At 43.2% G+C, this 14,622-nt stretch overlaps 1 protein-coding gene across 1 annotated transcript in view; it reads right to left on the reverse strand.

The window, feature by feature from the left end:
* Positions 1–1,651: 1,651 nt before the first annotated feature.
* The window catches only part of LOC122933218 (speedy protein 1-A-like), a 39,385-nt gene continuing 26,414 nt past the window's right edge, over positions 1,652–14,622 (reverse strand). Inside the window, exons 2-8 of the mRNA XM_044288069.1 lie at positions 5,549–5,599; positions 4,914–4,999; positions 4,474–4,532; positions 3,840–3,922; positions 2,307–2,475; positions 1,990–2,229; positions 1,652–1,801 (exon numbers count right to left, since the gene is read on the reverse strand). Coding sequence (XP_044144004.1) covers positions 2,053–2,229; positions 2,307–2,475; positions 3,840–3,922; positions 4,474–4,532; positions 4,914–4,968 — 543 coding nt within the window. The 5' untranslated portion in view covers positions 4,969–4,999; positions 5,549–5,599 and the 3' untranslated portion in view covers positions 1,652–1,801; positions 1,990–2,052. The remainder of the gene's footprint in view (positions 1,802–1,989; positions 2,230–2,306; positions 2,476–3,839; positions 3,923–4,473; positions 4,533–4,913; positions 5,000–5,548; positions 5,600–14,622) is intronic.

A 14,622-nucleotide genomic window follows, 5' to 3' on the forward strand; every position in this document is an offset into this window, starting at 1 on the left:
ATGGGATCTATGCATCTGCTTGTCTTGGCAACTCTGCCTGTGACCGCCATGCATCCGTTCCGCATGGGGTCCAGTCATCTGCCTGTCTGTGCACCTCTGTCTGTGGCCACCATGTGTCATTCCACATGGGATCCAGGCATCTGTTTGTCTATCTGTCTGTGCAGCTCTGCTTATGACCGCCATGCAACCGTTCCACATAGGGTCAAGGTATCTATTTGTCTCATGTCTAGCAGCTCTGTCTGTGACCGCCATGCATCCATTCTGCATGGTGTCCAGGCATCTGCTTATCTGCCGGTTTGTGAAGCTCTGCCTGTGACAACCACGCTTCTGTTACACATGTGATCTCGGCATCTGTTTGTCTGCCTGTCTAAGCAGCACTGCCTGTGATCGCCATGCATTCATTCTGCATGGGGTCCAGGCATCTGCCTGTGTACTATTTTTTGCAGCTTTGTCTGTGACCGCCATGTGTCGTTTCACATAGGATCGAGGCATCTGCTTCTCTGCCTGTTTGTGTAGCTCTACCTGTTACCACCATGCAGCCTTTCTACATGGGAACCAGGCATCTGCTTGTCTGCCTATGACCCACACATCAGTTCCGCACGGGGTCCAGCCATCGGTTTCTTTCATGTCTAGCAGCTCTGCCTGTTACCACCATGCATCTGTTCCACATGGGATCTAGGCATCTGCTTGTCTGCCTGTCTAAGCATCTCTGCCTCTGACCACCATGCAGCCGTTCAGCTGCTTGTCTGACTGTCTAGGCAGCTCTGCCTGTGATCGCCATGCATCCGTTCAGCTGCTTGTCTGCCTGTCTAGGCAGCTCTGCCTGTGATCGCCATGCATCCGCATGGGGTCCAGGCATCTGCCTGTCTGCCAGCTTTTGCATCTCTCTCTGTGACCACCATGTGTTGTTTTGCATGAAGGTCCAGACATCAGCCTGTTTGAGCAGGTCTGTCTGTGACTGCCATGTGTCATTCCGCATGGGGTCCAGGCATCTGCTTCTCTATGTGTCTGGGGAGCTCTACCTATGATTGCCAGGGATCTGTTCCGCATGAGATCCAGGTATGTGCTTATCTTCCTATTTGTGCAGCTCTGCCTATGACCACCATGCAGCCGTTCCACATGGGATCCAGGCATCTGCTTGTCTGGGCAACTCTGCCTGTGACCCTTGCATCTGTTCTTAATAGGGTCTAGGCATCTGTTTGTCTCATGTCTTGCAGCTCTGTCTGTGACCGCCATGCATCCATTCCGCATGGGGTCCAGGCATCTCTCTTGTTTTTTGGTTCCCATTTTGTCCAGTCTGAACAGTGTCCTGAGTTTGTTCAGGTTACTGTTTGTGTGCCTGCTTTCCAGTTCGTCCCGTGTCTGTCTGGACCGCTGGTGCTTGCACTAACGTTTGTCTCTGCAGGTAAGTAGCCAAGTGCATCAGGACCATCCTGGTGGTGCGACCAGTGAGCTCTCGTCTAAGTTCATCCCCACCATCAGCGGCTCTGTGAAGAACGGGGCTCACTAAGTTTCCGTCCTCTGGGTTTGACCCGAAGTCAAACCGGTGCACTTGGTACAGTGGTATTACCTGCCACTGGTCCCTTACTTGCTGGTCCAGTTTCCTGCCATGTCTTATCTCTGTGAATAAAATATTTGTTTTGGTCTTTGCAATGTTGTCTTATTGCTTGTCTTGTGTTGTTTACCTGAGATGTTCTAGGAGTCGGTAAGACATAAAGTATATATTTTATCCAGGTCTTCATCTGTCCTGTCTTGATTCTTCTCCTTGGAGGTCCAGTGGCCATGTTTCCCATCCTGGCATCTAAGGAATACATGGAAATCATAGTACAAAACATTATAAACATTTTATTATGGAAAGAAGCAAACTGTACCAGTGTCATCAAGCAAATCTATACAGACTAAATCATCACTTAGGGATAGGTTTGGCATCTAAGAATTAGACAATGAATCTTACTTGAAGCCCCTTTGCCACACCAACGTAACACTTACCAGAGATGTTTGTGAGTCCGCTGTTCTGTGTTCCTCCTATGTATCTGCCTGGCAATGGATGTTCTATTCCTCCTGGCATGGATGGAGAATGGTGTTACACAGAGAGCAGGGTGCAGGGGTGATCCATGTACCTGTGATGGTGAAGTCTGCATCATCCCTCCTGCATTGGCGTATAGCCCAGCTGTGATGGACTTTCCTCTCTCTCTTCCATGCGCAATGGTCAGGGTCTTGTGCCATGATCTAGAATTATACATCATTTAAATTATTATAATCACCACTAACTTTTAATCACAATTTACAGCTTTTATGTAACTAACCAGATCACAGGTTTCCCGTTCCACCCAAGCTCTGAATCCCATCCGGATGAACATCTGATCGCGTAGATGATGAAGCTGCTTCTTTTGGATCATCCACATCAATCCGAGGGCCCAGGGGTAGATCTCACGTCTAAAGAACTCTTCCTCTTCAAACTGGTTGGCCAAAAATCTGGGAGTACGAATACATACTGATATCACTTGTGGTAATATTACAAAAATTATAATTTATTGTGTTTTTATCAAAAATTAAATATATTAATAACACTGAAGTGGATAGCTCACCTTCTTTATGGTATGGAACTGGTGCTCTAGTCAAAAACTGATCACCCAATCAGTGTAAGGGATTTTAAAATTGAAAAAGTGTGAGACTGGCACTCAAATATGTGGGTCACACAGAACGTAGCAATTTATTGCAGCAATATTAATATAAATTAAAAACACATGTAAAAATAAAATACAATAATAAAAATACAATAGTAAAAATACAATTAAATCATGTGCAAAATCGCAGATGGTGTGCACACTGGTGCAACCTGCACGTGGTGTATAGATATCTATTCCTTCAACTAATTAGCTTGTAAAAGCACAATAAGTTCACGAAGCATGTGTCCAGGTATAAGGCTGAAGGAGTTGAGATAATGGATGTCCGTTTTATATGATAACTCTGCGTACCTTAGATGGTATTCCCTGTATAATGGATGACGTGGCCGAGCAATATAATCAGATGCAGGACCTTGGTCTGCCGGTTTATTATAATTGTTGTGTGTGGTTTGGTGGTAGGGCGTATAATAGTGATTTCCCCCTGTAATATCGGGGACGCCACTGAAGTTTCCACTCACCACTCGATGCCGGCGTCTTCTCCTCCTGCTTGGCGTCCTCGACCGAGACTTCCGCGTCACGTGATGTTTGTCTCGCGGGGCTTACTATTCAGTCCGGTCTTTCGTGCCGATGATATTTCAAAGCTTTGTATGGAGCGCTCCGTAGGTAAAATAGTCCTTTAATCCTGTGCACTAGGTCCGGATCTATCTGTATGGGGGTGAACTCTGCCAGACGCGTTTCAGGGACCTCTCTCCCCTTCCTCAGTGGAGCCACAATTATAATAAACCGGCAGACCAAGGTCCTGCATCTGATTATATTGCTCGGCCACGTCATCCCTTATACAGGGAATACCATCTAAGGTACGCAGAGTTATCGTATAAAACGGACATCCATTATCTCAACTCCTTCAGCCTTATACCTGGACACATGCTTCGTGAACTTATTGTGCTTTTACAAGCTAATTAGTTGAAGGAATAGATATCTATACACCACGTGCAGGTTGCACCAGTGTGCACACCATCTGCGATTTTGCACATGATTTAATTGTATTTTTACTATTGTATTTTTATTATTGTATTTTATTTTTACACGTGTGTTTAATTTATATTAATTTTGCTGCAATAAATTGCTACGTTCTGTGTGACCCACATATTTGAGTGCCAGTCTCACATTAAATATATTAAAACATATTGGTACAGGATAAAAGAAACTCACAGACTTGGGAAGAAGTAAGTCCTGTATTCCTCAGTACGCAGGTTTGCTCTTCTAAAGTACGTGAGGACCATGGCCAGGAGATACTAGAGGGATGGGAAGCAGAGTTAGAGGCTGGTAGTAGATTTCCTATGTAAATACATTCTATTATACAGTACATATATCAGAGTTCAGTATATTCCTGTCCAGAAATCCTACTGTATCATACAAGGGGTTAGAAGCTCATGGTGCAGCATCTGTTAATGACTATTAGGCCCCTTTCAGATGAGCGAGTGTCACACTGTGGACTCGCAGCGCAACTCCCGTCCTGAACTTCCAGCACTGCGGGGGTCACATAGCAGTATATTGATTTATGATGCTATGTAGCCCTTAGAGGTCTGGAATGTATAGGATAACACTGACAGCATTATGTCAGTGTTATTTAATACATTCCAGAACCGTAAGAGTTACATTGCATCATAAATCAATAGAATGCTATACGACCCTGGGAGTTCAGGACGGGTGCTGTGCTGCGAGTCTGCAGCGTGACCCTCGCTCTACTGAAAGGGGCTTTATACCACTAGGCCATGAAGTGCAGTATATCTCGAGTCTGTCTTCTGAAATCTGGAAGATTTTCTGTCCCTCGGTTTAATAATACCTTGTCCGAGATCTTAAGGCAGCTGTCCCTGGCTAGAAAGTACTGGATGTGCTCGTCTTCTATAATAGAAATGGGATAATATTATTACGTAAGTGATACTTTTCTCAAATCACAAGATTACATTCATATACCATAGAGAAACACGCTGTTACACCTCAGTGAGACATCTTATTGCAATAAGCAGTAGAGCAGGGGAGGGACAGGTCCTGCATCCTGACGAAGGCTGGGGCACATTTACAGAAGCTATATGGCAGTAGTAAAGCTGAAATCTAATCCAGGCTGTAGACTTCAGTTTGTGGACAGCACAAGATGTGACAGCTTATCCAGGGGCCTGTGCCTCTGAGTAAATTTGCCATCTCTTACTCCCATCGTCCTCCACCTCTTACGTCCCAACGTTAATCTTTAGTAAATGTGTCCCGCTATGTCTGGCTTAATCCTACCAAGGAGTGTGAAGAAAGCAGCCCGTTCTTCTGGCTGCGGGATGTCATCGTCCATCTTCTTCCTCTTCCTGGATTCTTCTGGTGAACTGTGATAGAAGAAATACAGTCCATATTACATTATGAGCCCTCATGCACATGGCTGCATTATGCACTAGTTCTGAGTTTCTAGGAGTTGTGATGTCAGATGTCTGTGGGCCTATGCTGTTCCTTGGTGTGTGTCTAGTTTATACCAGTATCACATGCTTCACCATGGAGGCAGACCATGGCACTGTTATGGAGGCATGGTGAGGGTGTCTGGTGCTGACCTCTAGCGTCACGACATAATAGTATGACAGCACTAGAGGGACCTCAGTGCACATAACGTTATACATTTCTATTCACTGAGCTCCCCCTAGTGGTGGCTGCAAGTGACAGTTTTATCATGCACTATATGAAAGGAAGCAGGAGACATAGAGATGTAGAGGGCAGATTTATAATATATTCATGCTAGACATTAAGAAATATAATTTTTCATAGTGAGTGCCATGTGCCAGCTCCACATTTTCTGATGTAGAGTTCAGGTGAATTGGGTGAGGCAGAGCAAATTTTTTTTTCAATTTCTCTTCTTTTCTGCTGATCAAGGCCGATCCACTTACAGTTCTGTCTTCCTCTTCCTTGTGGTTGCTTCTCCTGTTCTTTTTGGGAAGCTTAAAGAAAAGGGAAAAAAATAAATATATATATATTTGGAGTGTGATTTTTTTTCTGATGAATTCCTTATAGAGAATGTCCACCATGCCTAAATATAACAGTCACACTTAGTCCCAAAAGCTTAAAGGGGTATTACCGGATTATAACATTGATGACCTGTCCTCAGACTAGGCTACCAATATCTGACTATCTGATCAGTAGTGGACCAACAGCCTACAGCCCTACTGATCAGCTGAGTAACATCTCTGGACACATTCAGGGCCGTCTTTGCCGCAGGGCAAAAGGGGCAGCTGCCCCGGGCCCAGTTGCTCCTGGGGGCCCGACTCCGATTCACTATGCAGCAGCGGCAGCGCAGCAGACAGTCTTCAGAACAAGTTACAACTGCGCTGCGCTGCTTAGTTAGCAAGCACGTCGGCGCCCACCGTCACGTGGTAAAAGGGGGTGTGTGATGTGACTCACCGCAGCCTGGTGAGTAGAGTGGCGCCACAGCGGAGAAGCCAGCAGCAGGGACTAAGTCATGCCTCCGGTCCAGAGCTAAAGTAATTGGGTGGTGAGTCACGGCCTCACATGACCAGACCAGGCACCAGTGACTCACTCACCTTACCTTACACAGCCAGACCTGCCACTGCCGTGCCAGGAGGGGAGGACTCAGTAGGTAAAGGCTTTAAAGCAAAAAGCACGCATATATATTGACTTAATTTTACATTCGAAATTTAGACCGATCAGGCTGGTTATCGAATTAATAATTAACCACCCCAGATCCATTCATAAATTAGTGGGGGATTATAGAGACAGAAGGCCCCAGGAGACATAAGGGGTTGGGTTCTTTCTGCTGCTGAACTGGCCTGGGGCCACCACTGGCCACATTTACTAATCTTTGCTCAGGGGGGCCCTCATGGTGTGGACTGGACTGGTCCAGAAGTCAGCTCCAATCAGATATCTGCACATAGAGTCTTGGTCTATGTGCAGATATCTGATTGGAGCTGACTTAGTGACCTCTTTTTTTTCGGTTAAACTATATTCCTTAATAAAAATGACCAGTCCAAACCACATCATGAGGGCCCCCCTGAGCAAAGATTAGTAAATGTGACCGGTGGTGGCCCCAGGCCAGTTCAGCAGACAGACAGAGAGAATCCCTTATGTCTCCTGGGGCCTTCTGTCTCTATAATCCCCCACTAATTTATGAATGGATCTGGGGTGGTTAATTATTAATTCGATAACCAGCTGTCGTCTAATAATCTCGTCTGTCGTCTAATAATCGACCAGTAATTTATATAACCCCATTAGTGGGGGATTATTATAGAGACGGGAGACATAAGGGGTTGGGTTCTGTCTGCTGCTGAACTGGCCTGGGGCCAACACTGGCCACATTTACTAATCTTTGCTCAGGGGGGCCCTCATGGTGTGGACTGGACTGGTCATTTTTACTAAGGAATATAGTTTAACCATTTATGTGCAAAAGAGAAAAAAAGAAAAGTCAGCTCCAATCAGATATCTGCACATAGACCAAGAGTCTTGGTCTATGTGCAGATATCTGATTGGAGCTGACGTAGTGACTTCTTTTTTTCTCTTTTGCACATAAACGGTTAAGCTATATTCCTTAGTAAAAATGACCAGTCCAGTCCACACCATGAGGGCCCCCCCTGAGCAAAGGGTGACACCAGCCATAGCAACACCACTGCCTCTATCTGTAAGTCGCTGGAGTGCACGTCAGGCTCGCTTTTCTGAAGGAAGTGGAACTGTCTGAACTGTGAACGACTGTACAGTCAGTAGTGGCATGTGACGCACGTGGCAATAATAATGTGTCTGCTGGCCTGCAGCCTGGTAAAGAGCTGTGTCATGTGAGATGTGCATCCCAATTATGTGTGTGTTGTGGTGGAGGGCGTGATTGCATGCTAGGGTGTGTGAAGGCGGGATCCAGGGGGCCCAAGTAAATTCTTGCCCAGGGTCCAATCAAACTTAAAGACTGGCCCTGGACACATTGATATAAGATAAGACACACAATGTACATGGTGTGGAGATCTGGACTTTTCTATGGCAGAAAACTGACTTCCCCTTGATACATTCCCCAATGTGTCTTCCTATATATCCTGTCTCTCTCTATAGTAAATGATCCATTACAATATATTTCATATTACCACTGAGATATACAATGGGGGGATTTATGAAAAGATGCACAGTTATAAGGAATTTGGTGCGATATGGTCTATTACAGTAGGCCTGGGGTGTGTCTGCCGTGGAGTTGTGACATTTTTTCAACTTTACTGATTGTCACTGAAGATAAATGAGACTGAAAAGTGATCTAATCTGTAAATTTACCCGTAATCCCAGCCCACCGTAGAAAGTGGCGCAGGGCGGTGCAGGAGGCAAAAGTTGCTAAATTCTGTCAAAAACTTCAAGCGCTTGTGACATTTAATGGCAGTTTCTGGCGTACCAGAATTCATAAATGTCTCCCTATGGGCTTACCTGTAGGTAAACTCTACAAATATTCTATACCGTGTAATAATGACCGCACACATATATATCATGGGGTCATTTATCAAACTGGTGCAAAGTAGAACTGGCTTGGTTGCCCATAGCAACCAATCAGATTCCAGCTTTCATTTTTCACAGCTCCTATAGAAAATGAAAAGTGAAATCTGATTGGTTGCTATGGGCAACTAAGCCAGTTCTACTTTACACCAGTTTGATAAATGACCCCCATATGTCTTTAATTTACTAAAAATCATTTTAGACCCAGGATCCACCATATTTATCCATAGACAACCTTTTTGGTCCATATTTAACCAGTCACCCAAGTTTGGTCTTATTTATCCATACTTATCATAGATTCTCCATATTAATCAATATTATCACCCTGGTTTCTCCATATTTATACACAATAACCTCAGTCTCTCCATATTTTGGATACTTTATTAATAAAATCGAGTAAATGTTGGTTTCCTTATGATACAGATCCCTGATGGTCAGTTTGTGGGATGACATAAGTCGGCAATGCCATTGATCAGATGACGGTTTTTACCTCTGATGAATCGCTGTTAGTAGATGTTTCCTCAGCGCGCAGATCCCCATCGTGGTCGCTCTCCAAAACGTCTCTCTTCTGACAAGAAGTGATGAACCTCTTATCTCTAGTGAAGAAATCGCAAACTGGCACCAACTGACGTTTTCTTCCCTTCTTTGAATTCAAATCCTGCGATTCTATTGGTTGATGCTTGCGGCACACGCCATGATGATTCATGCAGCAGTAAATTTAAAGGGGCGGTACATTCTAATAATGTTAAACAGTTGTACAATAAATTACCATAATAGTCATCCTTATAGCTGTCATCCAAACTCCTTCTAGTCTCATTGGTGGATACTGCCATGTTGTTTTCTTGTCTAAAGTACAATATAGCATACATTGATAGAAATTCCCATTGCCTCTGGCCTCCATTAACCATCTAACATTTGTATGTATATCTCTCCACTGAAATCTATGAGAGTTACTAAAAGAGCTAAACTCGTTTCTGCTACCATTTATCTGTAATGGTCTTTGTTCTGGTATCATTTATCTGTAGCAATGTCTAAATCTTGGTTCTTTTATCATATCCGTGCAGTATGCTTGATCCTGTTACAAAACCTTAAAACTGAGCTTGGCCATTTTGGACCATATCTTGGCAGTAAGCTTGATTCTTCTTCATATTTATATACTCAGCTTCATGCTAGTGCTGTATCTGTAAGCTGGTTATTTATTGTATTTGTGTTGTCTAAATATCACCAGCATACAGGGGCGGATTGTCCATAGACCTTACAGGGAAATTTCCCAGTTGGCCAATGCCCAGGGGGACACCTGGGCCCTCCTTACATCCGGCCAGTGGAAGTTTTCGGAAATGTATTTTGTGCTGCTGGCAGTATCTTGTGATGGACTGTGGTATTTGGTTCTTTTGGGGTGGTATAATGTGCCACAATATGGCATTGCTGGCCCTGCCTTCCATCAACTTGGACCCAACTACAAAACGTGGCTACTTTTAGTATTTTTTTCAGGGCCACTTTAAGTTGTCAGTCTGCCCCTGCCAGCATAGACCACAGTCCTGTACAGAGATCTTTATCCTGTCCCTGTTGTCTGTGTGCAGAGCTTGTTTCAAGAACTGAGTCTAATTGGTTTTACACGCTTGGTCCTGTCACCATTACACTGCAGTGATCTTGGTTCATTTGGCCAATTTTTATATTGAGCTTGGTTCTTAGTGTATCTCTTATGAGTAGTGAGTGTGGGTGTAGAACCACTGTGCCAACTAACCAGTTAGACTTAAGGCATTATCCTGGTAATCTGCTGGTTTTCACCCTTTAAACCCGATACATGGATTTGGACGTTGCTGCAGGGTAGCCATCTGGTAGCTACGTCTTCGTATAGTCCCTGTGTGGATGGCTGCTGACCGACAGGGGTTAGAGACACAGGTGTGAAGCACCGATGGGGTCAGGTAATACTCGTAGTTATGAACATACAGTTGCAAGAAAAAGTATGTGAACACTTTGGAATGATATGGATTTCTGCACAAATTGGTCATAAAATGTGATCTGATCTTCATCTAAGTCACAACAATAGACAATCACAGTCTGCTTAAACTAATAACACACAAAGAATTAAATGTTACCATGTTTTTATTGAACACACCATGTAAACATTCACAGTGCAGGTGGAAAAAGTATGTGAACCCCTAGACTAATGACATCTCCAAGAGCTAATTGGAGTGAGGTGTCAGCCAACTGGAGTCCAATCAATGAGATGAGATTGGAGGTGTTGGTTAAAGCTTCCCTGCCCTATAAAAAGCACACACCAGTTCTGGGTTTTCACAATAAGCATTGCCTGATGTGAATGATGCCTCGCACAAAAGAGCTCTCAGAAGACCTACAATTAAGAATTGTTGACTTGCATAAAGCTGGAAAGGGTTATAAAAGTATCTCCAAAAGCCTTGCTGTTCATCAGTCCACGGTAAGATAAATTGTCTATAAATGGAGAAAGTTCAGCACTGCTGCTACTCTCCCTAGGAGTGGCCGTCCTGTAAAGATGACTGCAAGAGCACAGCGCAGACTGCTCAATGAGGTGAAGAAGAATCCTAGAGTGTCATCTAAAGACTTACAAAAGTCTCTGGCATATGCTAACATCCCTGTTAGCGAATCTACGATACGTAAAACACTAAACAAGAATGGATTTTATGGGAGGATACCACAGAGGTAACCACTGCTGTCCAAAAAAAAACATTGCTGCACGTTTACAGTTTTCACAAGAGCACCTAGATGTTCCACAGCAGTACTGGCAAAATTTTAGTGGACAGATGAAACCAAAGTTGTGTTGTTTGGAAGAAACACACAGCACTATGTGTGGAGAAAAAGAGGCACAGCACAACAACATCAAAACCTCATCCCACCTGTGAAGTATGGTGGTGGGGGCATCATGGTTTGGGGCTGCTTTGCTGCGTCAGGGCCTGAACGGATTGCTATCATCGATGGAAAAATGAATTCCCAAGTTTACCAAGACATTTTGCAGGAGAACTTAAGGCCATCTGTCAACCAGCTGAAGCTCAACAGAAGATGGGTGTTGCAACAGGACAACGACCCAAAGCATAGAAGTAAATCAGTAACAGAATGGCTTAAACAGAAGAAAATACGCCTTCTGGAGTGGCCCAGTCAGAGTCCTGACCTCAACCCGATTGAGATGCTGTGGCATGACCTCAAGAAAGCGATTCACACCAGACATCCCAAGAATATTCTTGAACTGAAACCGTTCTGTAAAGAGGAATGGTCAAGAATTACTCCTGACCGTTGTGCACGTCTGATCTGTAACTACAGGAAACGTTTGGTTGAAGTTATTGCTGCCAAAGGACGTTCAACAAGTTATTAAATCCAAGGGTTCATATACTTTTTCCACCTGCACTGTGAATGTTTACATGGTGTGTTCAATAAAAACATGGTAACATTTAATTCTTTGTGTGTTATTAGTTTAAGCAGACTGTGATTGTCTATTGTTGTGACTTAGATGAAGATCAGATCACATTTTATGACCAATTTGTGCAGAAATCCATATCATTCCAAAGGGTTCACATACTTTTTCTTGCAACTGTAAATGCATGCTTTGCAGTATATGCTGCTCATCAGGGGAAACTTGCAGACAATAGACCTTAAATATATTCAGAGACCAAGCAACAAGATAATAATGTAGGTCTCCATTCAGGGGCTGAAAGATGGAACACTAAACTGATGAAGTAATGTCTCCAAATAGAAACAGCATAGATGGAGGCAGATGATCGCAATCCTCCTAGCTGAGGGCTTCCCAAGGCATGTGGGCTATAGATAACAGCGCTTCTTTACCTGTTCCTCATGCCTTAAGAAGTCAGCTGCCGATGGACTTGTTTCCCATTACAGGATATAAGAGCCGTATGGACAGGGTCATGTGACCACAGCCCTGAATGGGAGATAGAGCCATAAAGGTAAAATAAATACTGTACATTACAAACTTATAGTTACCTTCTTAAGTGATTATTTATAGGGCATCCGTCGGCAGATTTGTACCTATAAAAAAGCTGACCTGTTGCATCGGCGCTTGTCAGCTGAAGGCATCTGTGTTGGTCCCGTGTTCTTATGTAGGTTGCTTCTAGAGGCTAATTTGCATATATTAAAACTTTCCGTCTCTCAACAATGCAGGCACATATGAACATGGGACCAACAAAGATGCCTTCAGCTGCCAAGTGCACATGTAACAGGTCAGCCAGTTTCATAGGTAAAAAGCTGCTGACAGATGCCCTTTAAAGGATGCTGTTGCACACTGGAAAACCCCTTTAAAGATTTAGTAGGGGTAATGTGTAGGTGTCTCAATACTTTTTTCTATATAGTGTACGTACCGAGATTGTCGGCGAGATTTCAGGATGAACCTAAAATGCACTCTAACCTTTACAGGTGAACTTAATGTGACCTTCACTAAACATTTGAATGCACATGTCCAACTGTTCAATGTTTCTGCTCTTTTTGCACAACTTGGTGTTCTCTAACAAGGAGCTTAATGGCAAATCTCAGAACAGGTGTTTGATCCATGAATGGCCCAATACATTTCCTGGTTCAATTAAAATTGGTATTTAAACAAGTCCTCCTCATCATGCTGTTCATATTTTGACAACATGAGACCAAACCGACATCTAACAATTGATCAAAAGTATCTCGCCATTGCGAGGCTTCAAGCAGGATGTTCTCAGACAAAAGTGGGAACTGAGCTTAGAGTGTCACAGAGTGTCATCAGCAGGTTGCAACAGAGATACAAAGATTGGAAGAGTCACAGAAAGCCATACAAGTGGACATCCTTTTGCAACATCCTACACTGATGACCCCTTTGTGAAAAGTGCCCTGTGGAGCCGGATGATGAATGCCACACAACTCCAGGCACATGTAAAGTAGGTGAGAGGCACCCAAGTGTAAAGTTAGACCATTAAAAAATGTTTACAACAGCGTGGTCTGCATGCTAAATGACCTGCAAGGGTACCTGACCACAGGCCTTATCGTCTTGCATGGACCAGGGGGCATCTACACTTGAAGAGGGACCAGTGGGCTTTAGTGCTGTTCACTGATGAAAGTTGATTCACTCTAAGCAGAAATGATGGCCGCCAATGATTTTGGAGACGTCAAGAAGAGCACTAAGCATTAGCCACTGTTGTCACCAGATTGTGGTGGTGGTGTTACACTTTGTGAATGGAACAGTGACAAGCCCATACTACTTAAATAACTGAATTAATCCAGTCATTGTGCCTCTGCATGAACAACACTGGCCTAATTTCATCTTCATGGACAACAATGCGCCAGCTAATCGAGACCACATCATTAGGGAAATGCTGCTGTAGACTGGGGTACCTCAAATGGAGTCGCCTGCACTTCTTCCAGACCTGAATTCCATTGATAACCTATGGGATCAGCTGAGTTGCCGTGTAGAGGCTTGTAACTCTGTACCCCAGAACCTCAATGACCTGAGGGCCGTCCTTCAAGTGGGATGCCATGCCTCAGCAGACAATAAGTTGACTTTTGAACAGCATGAGACATCGTTGTCAATCCGTAATTGATGCTAAAAGCCACATGACAAGTTTTTGAGACACTGACATTTTTTGTGAGGGTATACCCACCACTGTTGTTGGCTTTTGTTTCAATAAATTGTTTGAGATGAGGAAATCACCATTGCATACTTCTACTTAAATTCCCTACTTTCATTATATAATATCACTGTAGCGTGAACTTTTAACATTTTCCATAAATGTCACCTGAAATCAAATATCCCTTACTACTTGTGAGTGTATATGTAATGAGCTTACTTCTACTAACTTATTTCTATTCTGATTGTTATTATACCATACTTATGCCTTAAATTTGTTTCTATTACTGGCTCTAGGCAGTAAGATTTATTCTCTCACTTGCAATTTCTATGTAGTGTTGAACGCGAATATTTGAATTGCGAATTTTTTTCTCGAATATCGCAACTTCGAGATTTTGTGAATATTTTGAATATAGTACTATATATTTGAGAAATCGAATATTCATTTATTTTTATTTTTTAAATTGTTATATTTTTTCTTTCCCACTTACCTAAAGTAGTTCTTACCTGTCCTTTGGATTCCTGGCTTCCTGGCTGCTCCAGTCAGTGCCCATTGCCACTTCCGTGCTCATGGAGCATCCCCATCACCATGGGAACGTCTCCATATACTAGAATGTACTGTCGGATTTGAGAATTACGTTGAAATCGCAATGCGATTATTATAACTTGAATTAATCGAGTTGCGATTCCAACTTAACACTGCTATATTCCATATTCGTTAATTCTAGCCTAATATGGAATATAGCAGTGTTAAGTTGGAATCGCAATTCGATTAATTCAAGTTATAATAATCGCATTGCGATTTCAACTTTTTACGTATATTCCTAATATTGCTCTAACTTCGTCTTTTAGAATATTACGAATATTCTAAAAGACGAAGTCAGAGCAATATTACGAAATTTCGTAAAATACACATAG

The sequence above is a fragment of the Bufo gargarizans genome, chromosome 3 (genome assembly GCF_014858855.1).
Source record: "Bufo gargarizans isolate SCDJY-AF-19 chromosome 3, ASM1485885v1, whole genome shotgun sequence".
In the NCBI taxonomy this organism is placed as follows: domain Eukaryota; kingdom Metazoa; phylum Chordata; class Amphibia; order Anura; family Bufonidae; genus Bufo; species Bufo gargarizans.